The following is a 15,178-nucleotide window of genomic DNA, read 5'->3' as shown; positions in this document are numbered from 1 at the left end:
ACATCAATACAAACAAAGCATCAGGAGTATCAAAAATAGGTGTCACCAAACATTAATTCTGCCTTTTAAATAATTGTAACTAAAAGTTAGGAAGATTTTCATTTTTGTTTTCCTGTGAACATTTGTACACCATTCAGCCACAAGCTTTTGACCACAGACAGAAAAATAAAAACAGTGATTATCTTATTAAAATACATTGTTCCCCTGGGAAACCTTGGATCTTCCCCTTGCTGGATTTTGACGCTAAAGCCATCTTAAATACTGCACTCCCTTAATAACGACAGCCTTTCCTGGTAGGACAACACCTCAGGGAACCTGACCCAAACGTGTCAATCGACAGGGCTAAAGGATCTTTGACAGATAAAGAAAGAAATCCTGAGAGGTGCCTTGATTGGTTTTGGCAGCTCCAGTTTTAAGGTCAGTTATAAGGCCTAAACAGTTCTGAAGGTGTCTAAAAACAAAACGTAAATCATAGCGAGGAAAGTAAAAATGACAGTGACTTAGAGGTCATTAAAATGTGTTCATTAGTACTTGATCTGAACGCTTCACGACTTCCGGAAGTCATGTGCATTTTTATTGTGAAACGTTCAACCGGATGTTCCGAGTGTCTAATCTTACTTCACACCGGTCTGCATGCCCGAGTAACGGTAGTCGTTTCCTCAGATCCCCCAATTGTCTGGGTTTGTTGACGTTTGCAGAAGGGCAGCAGTAGTTAGTAACGGGGCTCTGCCCCATGTTTAGACCAGCCGTGTGACAGTCAGCGAAGCTAGCCAGCTAGCTGGCTGGCTTAAATGGGTTTTCGAGTGAGAAGATGATCGCCTCACTCTCGAGAGGAAGTTTGATGGATGAGGTTCTTCACGGAGGCTTCAACGAGGTAACTTTACTCGGCGTTACTACTGCTAATGTTTATTACGTTGTGTTTGTTGTAAATTGTAAAGCGATTAAATTTCTTAAACGTCAGCCGGTAGGACACTGAAGTTAACCTTAGATAAAAATAAAAAAGCATCCTTTATTGTAGTTTGTGCAGCTCAGGTAATGTTGACGCCGTTTTTGCTAATTTCATATGACGGTTGTAAATGAAATAATTGGACAAATAACTGACGTAAGATGTAGTTTTATGCCTGACTTGGATGGCTACAATAACGTTTAACGAAACGGTTGACAGGAAGTGAGACTCGACTGCTACCAAACATCGCAATTAAACATCACAATTAGCGTGAAATGAGCGTTTCTGGTTTGTGGAGATGGGTAGGTTCTTTGTGGCGTATCCCGGACAACGGGGTGTCACGTGACTGACCGATACCGGTAAGGATGTGGTAAACCCACGGAGTGTACGAGTGAACCGTGTGAAGTACAATGGGGGAGTATGGTGAACTCTGCACCTCTACTCTGAACGTGAAGGTACATGACTGACTTCACGGAGTAAAAGTAAAATCCATTGGGACAATAGGCGGACCCTGCCCCCTCTCCCCCTGACCCAGTGGCGTAAACAAAGGCACCCGTGTGTTATGCCGTTGTCGCAGGCTTCTTTGGCAGCCAGTCTAATGTGTGTGTTTGTGGTTTGTCGGATTTGTGCATCTGATTGATGGATTGCAGCAGCAGCTGGCAGCATATGTTTCCTGGGTGAACTCTCAGCTGAAGAGGAAACCAGGCTTGAAGCTCATCGCAGACCTCAGGCATGATCTGCAGGATGGGGTTGTGCTCACACAGCTAATCGAGATAGTTGGTAAATACAATTCTGCACACTGACACACAAACAAATGGATGACATGATGAAAAAATAATAGAGGGAAAAAACAAAATAAACCATCAATAAGATGTTGTTTAATTTAGGGTTGAACACAGTCTGTGCTCAACACCTGTTCGTCTTTTTTAACACTTGTTCTTTACATGGCCGTTAATGATGTTTCGTATTCTCTTTGGGAGCTGGGGAGGTGCTGGAGGGAGTGTATGCTGCTCCACAAAACAAAGAGGAGAGCAGGAAGAATGTGGAGGAAGTCTTGCGCTTCATTTCCTCCAGGCACATACGCATGCCTCACATATCCGCAAGAGGTAAACTTACAGAAAACTATGTATTTCCGCTCTTTTTTTCTTTTCTTTATTTCAAGAGTATATGTTCCTAAACTTTCTGTGGCTCATTATTCACAGTTGTAGCCAGGAAGTGTTATTAAAATTAGAACTTAAAGTCCATAAAACACTTGTATCAAATATACGTATTTGTCTATAAGTGTAAACAGTGTCTAAAAGTGTAGGGAAACTCTTAACATGTGCTTCTTTTGTTTTTGCAGACATTGTCGATGGTAATCTGAAATCCGTAATGAGGGTAATTCTGGCATTGGCGGCCCATTTCAAACCAACAGCCAATCACAGGAATGCTTCTGGGAGCGGGAGGAGGTTGACGAGAGGCCATGCCAGTCACAACCCTCTGTCTACTGTTGCTCTAGCTCAGGGTGCCGCTGCTACTCTGGCATCAGCTCGACACGATGCCTCACTGCCCACACATACCGCACGCCTCCACAGGTATGCTGGCCACATGTTGTAAATATAATCATGGGTGTAAACTCTTATCCCCATAGATTACTGTTTAGAATCATGCAGAGGCTGCTTTCCTGTCATTTGCTTTGATGTAGTTCGGACAAATGTAAAGTTTTTGTTGTAAAATTCCTCTGTCCACTTATTTTAATTTGCACCTGAAAGTGGTTACTCTTTTCATACAAGTCAATCAAATGGGCCTACAGATCTAACAGACTAAAGTTAGCCGGCATTGTAGAAAACACCTCAACATCTGCAGAGGACTTTCACTCACTTTTATAAAACCAACACCATGGAAGTGTCACATGCTTAACTAGTAAATTTTAACCCCACAAAGCCAGTTTTTTTAATGATCATACAGTTGTATGATTGAGTTGTTAAATAATTAATGCACCGCCAGATGTGCAGTGCCTGAAAGCTGTGTTCCAGAAATAATTAAAGATATTTATCGTCAAACTATTTAGCAGCTCTACGTATTTTTTTTTAGATTTGAGTGCATTAGAAATCAATTGTGTGTCTTTGTGGAAACTAGCAAATGCATATTTTGAAAGAGTTGTTTTTCAGCACATATGGCTTAATCATTGATGTGTATTTGATAAAAGTAAAGCTGCCGATCATATTTTTTTTTATTTGCACAAGACTTCTTATGTCTTGAAGCTCAAAAAGCTCATTGGTATAAACAGGGCTGTAGCATACAGTCAGGTATGTTATTATTGTTTGCCTGTTTATGAAGTCTGTTGATTTATTTGTGCATTTTTCTTGTCTTAGTTTGTCAGAACTGCAAGAAATTATTCATATTCTAATTAAGTAACTAAGAATCTGGTATTTCAGCTCCTATTCTTTATCTGTGGAGGAAGCAAATAATTAAAGCTTCCTTTTAGTCACATTTCAGCTGAACCTGTGCTCTCTATGGCAGAGTACAGTTGTATCATAAGCCCTAAAAGGGCTGATTCTTAGCTTTAAATGGCACCAGAGATGGTCAGATGTGGAGTGACAGAGCAATAGCTCTGTGGTCTTTGCTGTCCTCTGGTGGAGAAACACCGATCATCACGTTTCCATCCTCACAAACGCTATAAAATAAAGAATGTCTCTGTGTGCAAGTTGAAAAGCTATTCGGTTGTCTTTCAGTGGCTGTGGATTGGATGGGGAGAAGAGTGTGTGTGTCCGTGCACTGGTTGAACAGTATGAAAGAGGAGCCCCAGATGAACAGGATAACCCTCAGCATAGCAGGTAATTTTGCACAAGCCTGTGTTTGCCATTGCTGTTATAGTCATGCAGGGCAAAAATAAATTTAGCAGACTGAAATTATATTACTAGAAAGCTGTCATATTGCCATGTTTACATAACTCGATGCATATAAAGAGTATTGGCTTTGCTGGCTGAAAGTCATCAAGAGGTTTATTAACCTCCACTATACAAGGTAACAGAGCTTTATTTCTAATTAATTTTATTTGTAGACATATACTTTGTTATATTATCAGGATGAAGCCTCTTACAATAAAATGTTAGAATTATACTACGAGTACTTTGGAGAGGTTCAGCTCAAACCCCAGAGATCACATGAGATTCCTTCTTTCTTTCCACAATTTTTTCCTTTAACAATATACTCAGAAATACTCAGTCCACCTATCTGTGCATATATAACATTATAGTATTATAGCTGATATCTAGAAGCTTTAATACTATAAACATCAAACTTCAATGAAAGCCCACTCAGAGATGTTTACACAGGCACTCCCTGTTTTTAATATTATGAGACATGTACATCCAGACTAGGCCTAAATTGTTTGTGTCAACAATGCCCCTGACCTTTATCAGAGACCCCGCTTCTGTCTATTAGTTTTATTTGACAGAGTGATGTGATTAAATGTTGTTTTTTTAAAAGTATTTTTACATTAGAGAGGGCCTTTTAGCTGCTAACTTATTTAGGGTTGTTACAGTGATGGATCCACAGTTTGATTTTACGCTGAATGCTCTTTCATTCAGACTTGGGATCATCACTAGGAGTAGACTAGCTTGTGAGCCTCTGAGGCTGGGTGTGTGTATTTTCAAGGGATCAGTAACTTGAAAGTAACATTTGAAGATCAGCAAATCTTTCTAATAAAAGGCCGACAACAAACTATTAGCTATATAGTTAGGTAGCCATGCACTACAGGCTTGACTTAAAACACTACTTTTCCAAGTTTTCTCTCCTAAATTTGCCACTTTTATCTGTAAAAGTATCTGAATGTTAGTGTTACATGCAGCACTGTTTATGTAAATTTGATATCTGTCATTTTTAAAACTTATTTTTCAGCAGTTTAAAAACAGAAAACCACATTTTTGTGGTGTGAGTGTTTTACTTTGCAGAAACTGCCTGACAGAGCATATGACTGCAAGTTTTGTTCTCTCTCTGTGTGTGTGTGTGTGTGTGTGTGTGTGTGTGTGTGTGTGTGAGAGAGAGAGAGAAAGAAAGAGAAAGAAAGAGAGAGTGTTTTAGTACATCTGAGCAAACCACAGGCAGATGACAGGGGAAAAAAATCAACCTTTGTCTTCTCAAATCACATGTCCATTTTGAAGTTATGTGATCATATTTTTAGTTAGTTATTTTTAGAGTGAGGGTTGAATTAATTGATTATTTGTAGTCCAGTGGGGGTTTGTCTTCTCAGAGAGACACTGATTCATCAGAGATATAAATAAAACCCGATGCTGCCATCCTTCCCATATGTTGCTCATTTGAGAGATACTAAGCTGCTGCGCTGATTGCCATGGTTACCCTTAGCTAGCTAGAGGCTGGGGAGCGGATGTTTCAGCATGAGGAGATTCACAAATTGCCATTAGTTTGTCTTAGCTGTAGATGCTAGACTCTTGCAGACAAAGTCAACTACTTGGAGTTGTTAAGTACCAGCTGAAGCGACCATAGCTCGCTATGGGGGGTGCACAGATAAAATGGTAAGGCAAGACACTGATGCTGTGTGGGTTTGTGGTGATTCCTGAGGTTTGTGTGACGTTATGTGTGTTGTAGCATAACTGAAAGTTTGGTTAGTTCAAGTGGATTTTGACCCCTTCAGGCTCCTTTTCCTCCAGGATGTGAGACAAGACATTTATCTGCAAGGATTTATAAAAGAGACACCCTGGTAGCAGTTTACATGCTTTGCTTACGACATGTTTACAGTGCTTTGTGCATGATAACTGTCACTTTTGTCTCGTGGTTGTTGTGTTTTTTTTCTCATGCTGCTAAAAATGCAAATATGTGTTATGAAGGACATGCAGTAAGAACCTGAAACAAAGATATGTGAGTCAGCATTAAATGGAGTGTCATACATGGTGTAAAGTAATATTTTATATATATATATTTATTTATTTATTTATTTATTTTCTGGAGAGGAGGCTGTTGGTCTCTGCTATCCTACAGAAAAGTGTAGCTTCTCTGTAGGTGTGCAAAATAGAGCTGACAGAGAGTTAAACGAATGAAAAGTATTTAAAATCTTTATGTAGGTGCACAAATCTACATGCTTCTGTAGTGCAAGATGATTAATAAGTGTTTTGTCCTTTATGAGCCTCAGCTCTGTTAGTCCGCTGTCATCACCAAGAGCTCCACCGAGCAGCCACTCAGACAGGCAGGAGCAAGACCAGGAGCAACAGCAAAGCAGTGGTGAGACACAACTCGTCACTTCAGGTTCATTTCTAAATTTCTCCAAATTTCCCACTGACATCACAGTGACACTGTGTTATTTGTTTGTACACGTGTGTGCGTGTAGCCGAGTCATCTCAAGTTGCAGTGGAGATGGCATGGGGGGACTCTCTCAATGATACTTTGGAGAAAGAGGTGCAGGAGACACGAAAAATGGTGTCTGCATTACAGGTGTGTTCATCATAAACCTCCATGTTTGGTCACTGATGTGCTTCTTCGCATATTGTGAAACACTGCTTGTATTTTGCTCATGTTTTCGTACATATAGTAAAAGAAGGCTCCAGGTGATTTTTGAGATTTCTTGTTAAAAGAACTGTGTGGGGGTCATGGTTCAGTTCCCTGCACTGGGCCAGAACACACTACCCTAAACAACATAAACATGCAAGGTCCTGTTTATGTTGTTTACCTACTGACTTTTACTTGATGCAGGATTGTAATGCAATTCTTAGTAGCTTTTATTTTAGTTCTTAACATACACCTTGCACACAGCTGCACTGCCTCATAAGGCAACCTGCCAGCTAATGTAACACCGTGCAAACTGCTGTCACATGTGTGTGCCTTTGTAGGCTCTGCTGCTGCGTGGTTCGCTGCCCGAGGACGAGCAGGATGCGTCTTTGACTTTGGAACAAGGGAACACGTCTGAACAGCAGCTGGTAATAATGGTTTCTTTTTCTTAGTTTTTCCTCTCACATTTGTTGCCTTTATTTCATCCCTGCTGTCTGCTCTCTGTCTTGCTGTCTCTCTTTCTCTGTCATTCCTGTGTCATTTTCGTCTTCAACCCTTTGTGTTCACTACAGATCACGTTACTGTTTCATAGCTGTGGTTTTTGTGTGCGCGCATGTCTCAGAGGGTGACACGGGTATCAATTTCACTGTTTTCTCACTCCATTGCAGTTCTCACACACATTCCCTCTTTCTCTTTTTTTCCAGGTAGTCATTCGCAGTCGTTTAGATCAGAGTATGGAGGAAGCTCAAGAGCTGAAGGTACAGTTACTTTTTACAAGGTTTTTTTTATGTCACTGTTTTCTCCTCTTGTTTTTGTTGGGAAACATGACACCCAGAATGGATTTGTGGCGAAACACACTGCGATTAATTATTAACATTATTAACGATGTGTTTGCTGCTTCAGAGGGAACTGTTGTGCTGTAAGCAGGAAGTGAGGAGCCTGCAGGGAGTCAAGGTGGGACAAATCTAGACCCAGTTAATGATCTTAGTGCTTAGTTGAAAATGATTCTAGTTGTATTGAAAAAGTGCCGACTTTCTGTTGGGTTGTTGTTGTGCAGGACGCCCAGCAGCAGAGACTGTGCACTCAGGAGGCGCTGATACTGCAGATGAAGCAAGAGCTGCTCAGAGCCAGCATGACGAAGGATGAACTCGACAGCAAAAATGTACAATACAATACGATTCCATTTTTATAGCATAAAGTCAGAGTCCTGTTTACAAGAAAGTTGGGCACTTTGCATTATAGATGTGTAATGCACAGTCCCTCATCCGTGGAAATGTGTTGCAGGCAGAGCTACAGTGGAAGCTGGAGGAATGCAACAGGCTGTGGGCTGAATGCAAGGTGAGCTACTCTAGTTTATTATTTGAGTCTCACTTTAGCATTTATCATGACAACACATTTGTGCAATAAGGTTTGACTAAATGTAGAGCCACATATTTCCTCTTTGGTTGGTTGGGCGTGAGCAGAAGGAGGTCGCTCAGAAGGACAGACTTCTACAGCAACTCAAACACAAGCTCGAAGAAAGCCAGGACATGCAGGTGTGAAGCTCTCTCTCTCTCTCTGCCTGTTGACAAGATGTCTTGATTAATGGAGAAGTATTAATCAGTCTTTTTAACCACATGTCAATTAAACCACTGCCTGAAACATAGCTTTAGATAGGAAGTCCTCTTAAGTAGATCTATGAACTCATCCTTATAAGTAACTTCAATTTCCTCCTGAAGTTTCTTTAACTTAAAATAAGATAACAAGACTTTCTGTCTAGCATTCACAATGATGAACGAATCTTGGGTTTCAGACCAAGTATACCAAGGCATGCAGACCGGAGCAGTCAGAGAACCAACGACCTTTAGATATTCCTTGGAGAGTCAGCGCTTGTTTGCATGTATAGCTCTAGAATTGCTGCAGTTATCCGAGTAATGGATGAGCAATCAAAGGAACCATAACTGATTTAAAGAAACATTTGCAGTTTCACTGTATCAGCGGTGCGTATATGGCACACCTTTGAGACAAAGAAAAGCAGCAGTTAAATGGTGAGTGGTGAGTTTGGAGTTATCGGACAAGAGGGCTGCCTGCTGCTGGTGTGTTTCTGAGCCAGGTGCTGAGCCGTGGTGAGGAAATCAGATGTGTCTGTATCTTCATAGAGATTGCCAGGCCTGGCGATCTCTATGAAGATTTTTGGTTACATTTTTTATATGTTTTGGAGATGCATGCAAAGGTGGCCAATCACAAATGTTTGTCCTTCAAATGAGTTGGCAGTGATGTGTGACTTCCTTGGACTGACCTGCTTGAGGTTTAAACAGTACATACATATTTGTACTTTTCATATCATTTGTATTCTTATAACATCAAACATCACAATTTAATCTGTAAGATTCATCAAGATGATACTACTTGATTTTTAATATATTGAAGCAAACGATCATGTTGAATGAAATTAAAGATGGTGTTTGCAGAAAAGTTTCTCTCAGTTTATCAGACTGTCGCATATCTAGGATATGAAACTGATTCTCCTGGAGATTAGTTGTTAAACCCAGTGTCAACAGGCTTGAGGTTAGCCAAGAGGGTGCTCTTAGGCATTGTGGTCATGCTTGTTGAATATTGAGCTGATCTATGCAAGTTGGAAACAGAAGTTCTGGCTTCCTGGGGTCATAAAATGCTTACACATTCTTAGTTTAAAGAAGTCTTTGTGGCTATCACAGTTTATTCAGGGCTCTGTCAATGATTGCCTGCAAGCACTACATCATATTGATTACATTAATTCGTGATTTGGCAGAATGAACTACAAAGAGAGTTGGAGCATAAAAACAGCATGCTGCAGGAGCTGATGAGCAGAGATCCACAAGAGGTAGTATTTTTCTACATCGGTCCTTTAAGCAGGATGATTTTATGTTCTGTCTGCCTCAAACATAAGTTCAGAGTTGCAATAAACAGCTGATTATTCCTCTTTCTTTTCAGATTCCCACCAGTGCAGAAAATAATGGCTGTTCTTACCCTGGAAATCCTGCTCCTTCTGTGTCTGGCGTAAATATTATTTTTTGTCAATAAGACTTCTCAGTATTTTGGCTGATTTCTTTACACTTGAAATGTCATAAACCCGTATTCTAAATTTTAGACCAGCAAGTTCTTTGAAATGCTGAGATAATGTGATAAGATTGTTTGAGCATTGATCACTGCTGATCAAATGATTACCCAGAAGGCACTATGCTTCAAAATAGAGTTTCTGTGATATAACAAACGTCGAATATATGCAGAAATAGCAGTGTAAACAAGCACGAGGGGGTTTAGCTCAGTTTGTTTGTTTGTGCTCTGTCAGCAGGCAGAAGAAGTTCAGCTGCTCAGAGATGCACTTCGGAGTTTGAGGAACAACTTCAGAGACCACGACCCGCAGCACCATACACTGGACACCCTGGAGCAGGGCATTGTATCACTCATTGACAGGCTGCATGTTCTGCACACGCAGAGGGTACAAATACCATGCATTCACAGAACACCTGATAAATTAGTCTTATGAGTTTAGTTAGTACCTGTGCCTTGTGGGTTAAAAGCTCAAACTGTGTGGTGTCACGAGTCGATTGGCGAGTCTGCTGTAACTAAAAGTAGCTGCTGACTTGTTAAACTATCAGCTGATGATCACTTTAAAATCAGATTTTTACCCTGAATTTTTATTGAAGATTCAAAGAGGGTTTTTGTTTTTTGTTTTGGTAATTTTATCCAGGGAAGGGGGAAATCTCCGAGATGCAAAGCCCAACACGGAGATTTGGACTCGTCGTCTTCCACAAGTAAGAGCCTTTAGTGTGTCCTAGCTTCACAGCCATACAATGTAATCATTTTACTGATTGTGTTCTTGTTGTTTTGTTATAGACAATTGTCAGTCCCACAGTGGTTCATCTTCCTCCACAAAAATCCTTTATTTTACTGGAAAATCCCCAACGCCTTCAATGATCACTATACCGAAGAGGTTTGTGTGTTTATAGACGAGTGTGATAATGTTACACAGCAACAATTGAAAGAATATACTAACTGTACTGCTAGCTACACTGACTGAAGTGCTTCACACCTTAGACTGTATTTAAAAGATGGTTATTTTGGGTCTCTATAGTGTCATAAACCTGCAATCTTTCTAATGGCCAACAGGAGGCATGGTTAGAAAAGAAGTTTGATTGTGTAGAAGTCTGAGAACACAGACCCGTCCTTTGATCTATGACCTCAGGAAACACTTTCCCAATGAGTTTATGACTTCAAATCATTAGTTTCACACCTTATTGAATATAACATGATCATTTTGGAAATTATGGACTCTGTTGGCCTCCGTATCCTTGTCAGACCCACCTTTTACGTGCCACATCATATTGACAACGAACAAAATGCTTCTCAAATAGGGTTGTGCGCTATGACCAAAATCTCATATCCCGATATAAGACATCTATCGTCCCGATAACGATATAAATCACAAAAATGTAACATTTTCTGTAAATTCTGTGAATCTCGGGCAGCTCGTCTTGCGGGAAGTGTTTCCAGCTGGGCGTCATGTAGCTGGAGTTGAGTGTTTTAACACATGCATGAAACGATACATTTTTAGACATAAGTTGTAAAGGCCGCCGTTTTTATTACACGGCGTGCTGCGGGGAAAAGCCTGTTCTAACATTTGAATCTAAGGTTTATTTTTTAGCACCTGGCTGCTCTTTTTTTAATTCTCATCCGTAAATAATCTGCTCTTTCACGTGATTCAGTTTATTTTGAAAAGTCTCAACAGGATCTTGAGCTTTATTGTGAAAGGTTTATGTGGAACACAAACAAGTGGACATGCGATGTTGTTACCGTCGTTGTTGCTAACCACAATGCATAAAAACAGGCGCTTGTCCGTCCGTAGTGTGGTTATATAAAATCTAAGAGAAAGAGAGAACTGTAAGAAATTAATATAGCCACTACAGTGACCATCAAAACGATGAAAAAATATTGCCGTAAACAGTTTATTTTGCGACACCACGAAACAAACGATAGCGTAAAATGAAACGATAGACATTTTTATATCATCACCTGATATATATCGTTATATCGAACAGCCCTATTCTCAAAATGCTTAACAAAATGTGGCTGCTTCCATCTTCTGTATACAGTCTATGCCCGAGACTTAGTATTTCTATTCAGCGTACTCTTAGATTGGCTTATCTGATTTTGTGAAATCAGCCTGTGAGAGACAACGTATCCAATCACCTGCCCTTTCCAATTCCCATATGCTTCAGTGTAGTAAACTGTGTCAGGTCAGGCCAAGAAATTCGAAAATTATAATTAGCGTGACACAGTTTCTTTGCTTGTGTTGTCCAGGCTGGGTGAGGTGACTCTCAAGGACGTTAAGGCAGCTGTTGATCGAGAGGGAAACTACAGGTATCACTTTAAAGCCCTGGACCCAGAGTTTGGCACTGTGAAAGAAGAGGTGAGAAAAAGCAGCACAAGTGTAAAATCAAATCTGGTGCACACTGCTGAGGGTTTGTTGTTATTATTACCTAATATGCTAAATAATCCTAGAATTTCTTGTACTAAAAACTAATTAGTCTTTACTCTTGCCTGCAGGTATTCCTGGATGAAGCAATTGTTCCAGGTTGGGAAGGAAAAATAGTGGCCTGGTTAGAAGAGGATTGTGGTGAGGAAAGGTAACGGCATGATCCATCTGTCTCTGTTTGTTCCCCTAAATCTCAGTGTTGGGGAGCTAATTATGTTTTCTGTCTCAGGCCGCTGTAGGTTCAAACTGAGAGGCTTTCGACACTTTTTACTGTGATCCCAGAGGCACATTAAGGCAGCAAAGGCACAAGTGGACTGGACCTTCTATCAAAATACTGTAGGAGCACCAGGTTTGGGTTCATTGTAACTGATGTCCATAATAGTGTAAAAGTCAGTGCCTTATACGGTGAAGCTATTTATGGACTCAGAAATAACATTTTAAAGGACCCGTCGAAAACCACAGTAGCGTTGTTGTTTCACCACAACTACAGAACATTTACTGTAGTCACTGTTTAGTTTTTATTACTTGTTCATCAGTGTTGCCTTCAAAGAGACACCACCAGATTACATGTTACAAATTTATGTTTTCTGCTATGTCCTCGGGTACGTTACAGTTTTCATTACTATAAGCTGTTACCTTCAGATAAAGAAATGGGGGGGGGGGGGGGTGTTGTTGTACATGTTTTGCGCTCTGATTTGTCTAAACTGTGGTCGACAAAATATAGAGAGACAAGACACGGCTGTATTTCTGTGTTTCGTGTTAGTTACGTATGATGGCATGGCAGTCAAAAGGACTCATTTGTGAACTAAATCAAGAGGAGAGTTGAATGTGGCTTTGTAGCCAATCGGCGTGCCTTGTAAGCATGCTCAGATTGAACTTCTGATAGTAAAAACGCATTTTGTGTAAATTTGTGTCTTCACTATGCCTTTAAATATATTCATTTTATGCCTGCTGTTTGTTTAAAGAGATTATGAACCGAGGATGTCCCTCCTCTGGTCGAAATATGCTCTGGATGTGAATTTTACATCAGAACGTTCACAGGATCCTTGTTCTGTAACATTTAGCCATCTTTCTTTTTACTGTGTGCGGGTGTATGTGTGTGCGCACACACAGATGTGTGTGTTTGGGAAGTTAAACTGGTTGTCACACATGTCATTGTTTCTCCCTGCCCCTGTCTTGCCATTTGGAATAAACTCCTACAGAATCCAGCAGAATCCATGCAGACGTCTGTTTATTAACTCCTGCTTGAATACCACGACTGGCTGTACTGTAGAATGTAGAAATATACTGGTGAGAGGATTATTGAACACCTGAGCTGTTTGCTAAAAGTTATTTTTTAAGTGAATACTGTCTGTTAACAGCTTTTATTGTACGTTAGGTATTTTTGAAATAAAACCTGAGACTGTTTTTTTTTTTAAAGAAATGTGTTGTTCCCGTTTTTATATTGCACATGCAATACATTTCCATGAATATCAATGTCTTTATTATTGATTTCATCTGAGATGAACTGGGATTGCAATGGGTTCACTCATTCCAACTGAGACAGAACATATTAGGTTAATCTCTTTCATGATTGGTCAAGTTCTGATTATTTTCTTCATTTTTTCGGTGAATAAATGTCAAGGCGTTGCAAGTTGTCTTCCTGTTTGTCGGAGCCGAAGGTGATTTTAATTAGTGAAGTAAAGCAGAGAATGATGGTCTCAAATGCATTTTCAGTTCATTTAATAGTTTAATCATAAATTATAATTGCAAGTCTGGACTCAACCCTAAACACTGTGAAACGAGGACTAAAATAAAAAGCATAAAACCAGAGCTTAGAGGTTAAAAACTTAAAATCAGTGTCCATTTAATGTGCTTTGTGCAGAGTTACCCTCATTGTGTTGACTACTATCACACAGAATTGGATGGATTGAAAGATTTGCTAATTCTTGAAAAGAGCAGAATTCTTGAAACAGAGTTAATTGAACAGATTCATATAAACAGAAAAACAACATCTTAACACAAAGAAAAGCAAAACAACCCCGGGGTGAAAAGCCTTAAACACATGTAGGTCAAAAGTCAACAAAGACAAAAACTCTCGGGCATATCAGGGCTCTTATTTATTTGTGAGGAGTCACCAACTCCTCCTTCTTTTGTTTTGTAGCTTTGTATACTTTGCATTTAAATTTATTAAATTCCCATCTTTTATTTCCCTGACTGAGTCCAAATCTTTTTCATAAAACACAGTTAGCTAGTAGATGAGACTTACTTTGATCAGTATGTAATTTTACACCGTTTTGCATCCTTCATTATAGTCGACACATCACTTTCTGGACACTCCTGCTGGACTCTATCATCCATTGTCTTTATAGTTATTTGACAGGTCTGTGACATGTTAGATATGAAATGATGATTATTTCGCTTATAATAGGACTGCCCCATCCAACTTGGCAGTTCTTGACTTCTTAACCCAGGTGCACTGCCAAGAATAGACTCTAAATCTCACTTCTACCACTTCAGTCAGTCTGTGCTATAGAAACAGCCGATACAGCACAAAAAACGACCAGGTGCATCTTCATATCAGCCATATTCTACCAACCATAAGGCATAATTTCCACCAGGTTCCTCTATGTTGGTAACTGGCTCCCATGTTTCATGTTTGTTCTCTTAAGTGCTCTGCTTATGCTGTTATCTCTTGCTCTAGTTGCTCCCGGATACTTCATGGCGCATGATTGAGACTCACCTCTGGGATTCTGTTTTCATACCTGCTCTCTGGGAATTCCTTGGCGCCTCACCTGCATGCCCTCCTGCCCACTCATCACCTCAGACCCAACTGAACTCAGGTCAGCCATCTCACACTCACGAATCCTCCTGGACTCACGCCACCTCTATCACTCCTCCTGCAAGTAAGCTAGGAAAAACTGTCATACTCACCTTCTCTTAAACTCACCCTTGGCTCCCGTTCTAACTCCATTCTCCTCTCTCCCAAGTGTGACCATTACATACCAGCCATGCTCCAGTTACCTTCACTGTCCCGTTTCTCTGGTTGCTCATAGCTACGTCACCACGCCATGTTTACCAAACCACTGTATTTTGTCACTGCTAATTGTTACCTCTATCCTCTTTAGTCCTTTCTTGTGTGATGAAAATAAAGGCTTTAATATTCTTTGTTGTCTGGGTCTGCTTTCTGGGTCCAACTTGAGGCTTGATTACGATACATACAGTATGTCAAGTGTGGCAAAGGAAGTGTTTGTACTCCTGGTGCTTCATGA

The 15,178-nt window shown here is 40.2% G+C and overlaps 1 protein-coding gene across 6 annotated transcripts; it reads left to right on the top strand.

Moving 5' to 3' along the window:
• The first annotated feature begins 458 nt into the window (after positions 1–458).
• Positions 459–15,072, top strand: LOC146700114 (dixin-like). Of its 6 annotated transcripts, none has more exons than XR_014922512.1 (23): positions 461–874; positions 1,597–1,726; positions 1,927–2,052; positions 2,289–2,520; positions 3,661–3,762; positions 6,072–6,166; positions 6,273–6,376; positions 6,772–6,858; positions 7,135–7,188; positions 7,334–7,384; positions 7,488–7,592; positions 7,715–7,768; positions 7,894–7,965; positions 9,201–9,272; positions 9,383–9,448; positions 9,741–9,890; positions 10,143–10,206; positions 10,289–10,385; positions 11,753–11,861; positions 11,999–12,078; positions 12,157–12,276; positions 14,611–14,749; positions 14,897–15,072. XR_014922512.1 is itself a non-coding variant. In XM_085470183.1 (21 exons), the coding sequence occupies exons 1-21, from the start codon at positions 812–814 to the stop codon at positions 12,164–12,166; spliced, it is 1,920 nt and encodes a 639-aa protein (XP_085326309.1). In that variant the 5' UTR covers positions 459–811; the 3' UTR covers positions 12,167–13,340. The 6 variants fall into 6 exon arrangements, 3 of the variants coding, with proteins under 3 accessions (XP_085326309.1, XP_085326308.1, XP_085326310.1); XR_014922511.1 differs by having other exon boundaries at positions 14,611–14,812; XR_014922510.1 differs by having other exon boundaries at positions 14,611–15,072.
• The last annotated feature ends 106 nt before the right edge of the window (positions 15,073–15,178 follow it).

The sequence above is a fragment of the Copadichromis virginalis genome, linkage group LG10 (genome assembly GCF_057382275.1).
Source record: "Copadichromis virginalis isolate Kocher_CV1m ecotype Utaka linkage group LG10, C_Virginalis_male_GT1.1, whole genome shotgun sequence".
NCBI classification, from domain to species: Eukaryota; Metazoa; Chordata; class Actinopteri; order Cichliformes; family Cichlidae; genus Copadichromis; species Copadichromis virginalis.
This window is presented reverse-complemented; position numbering and strand designations above follow the sequence as displayed.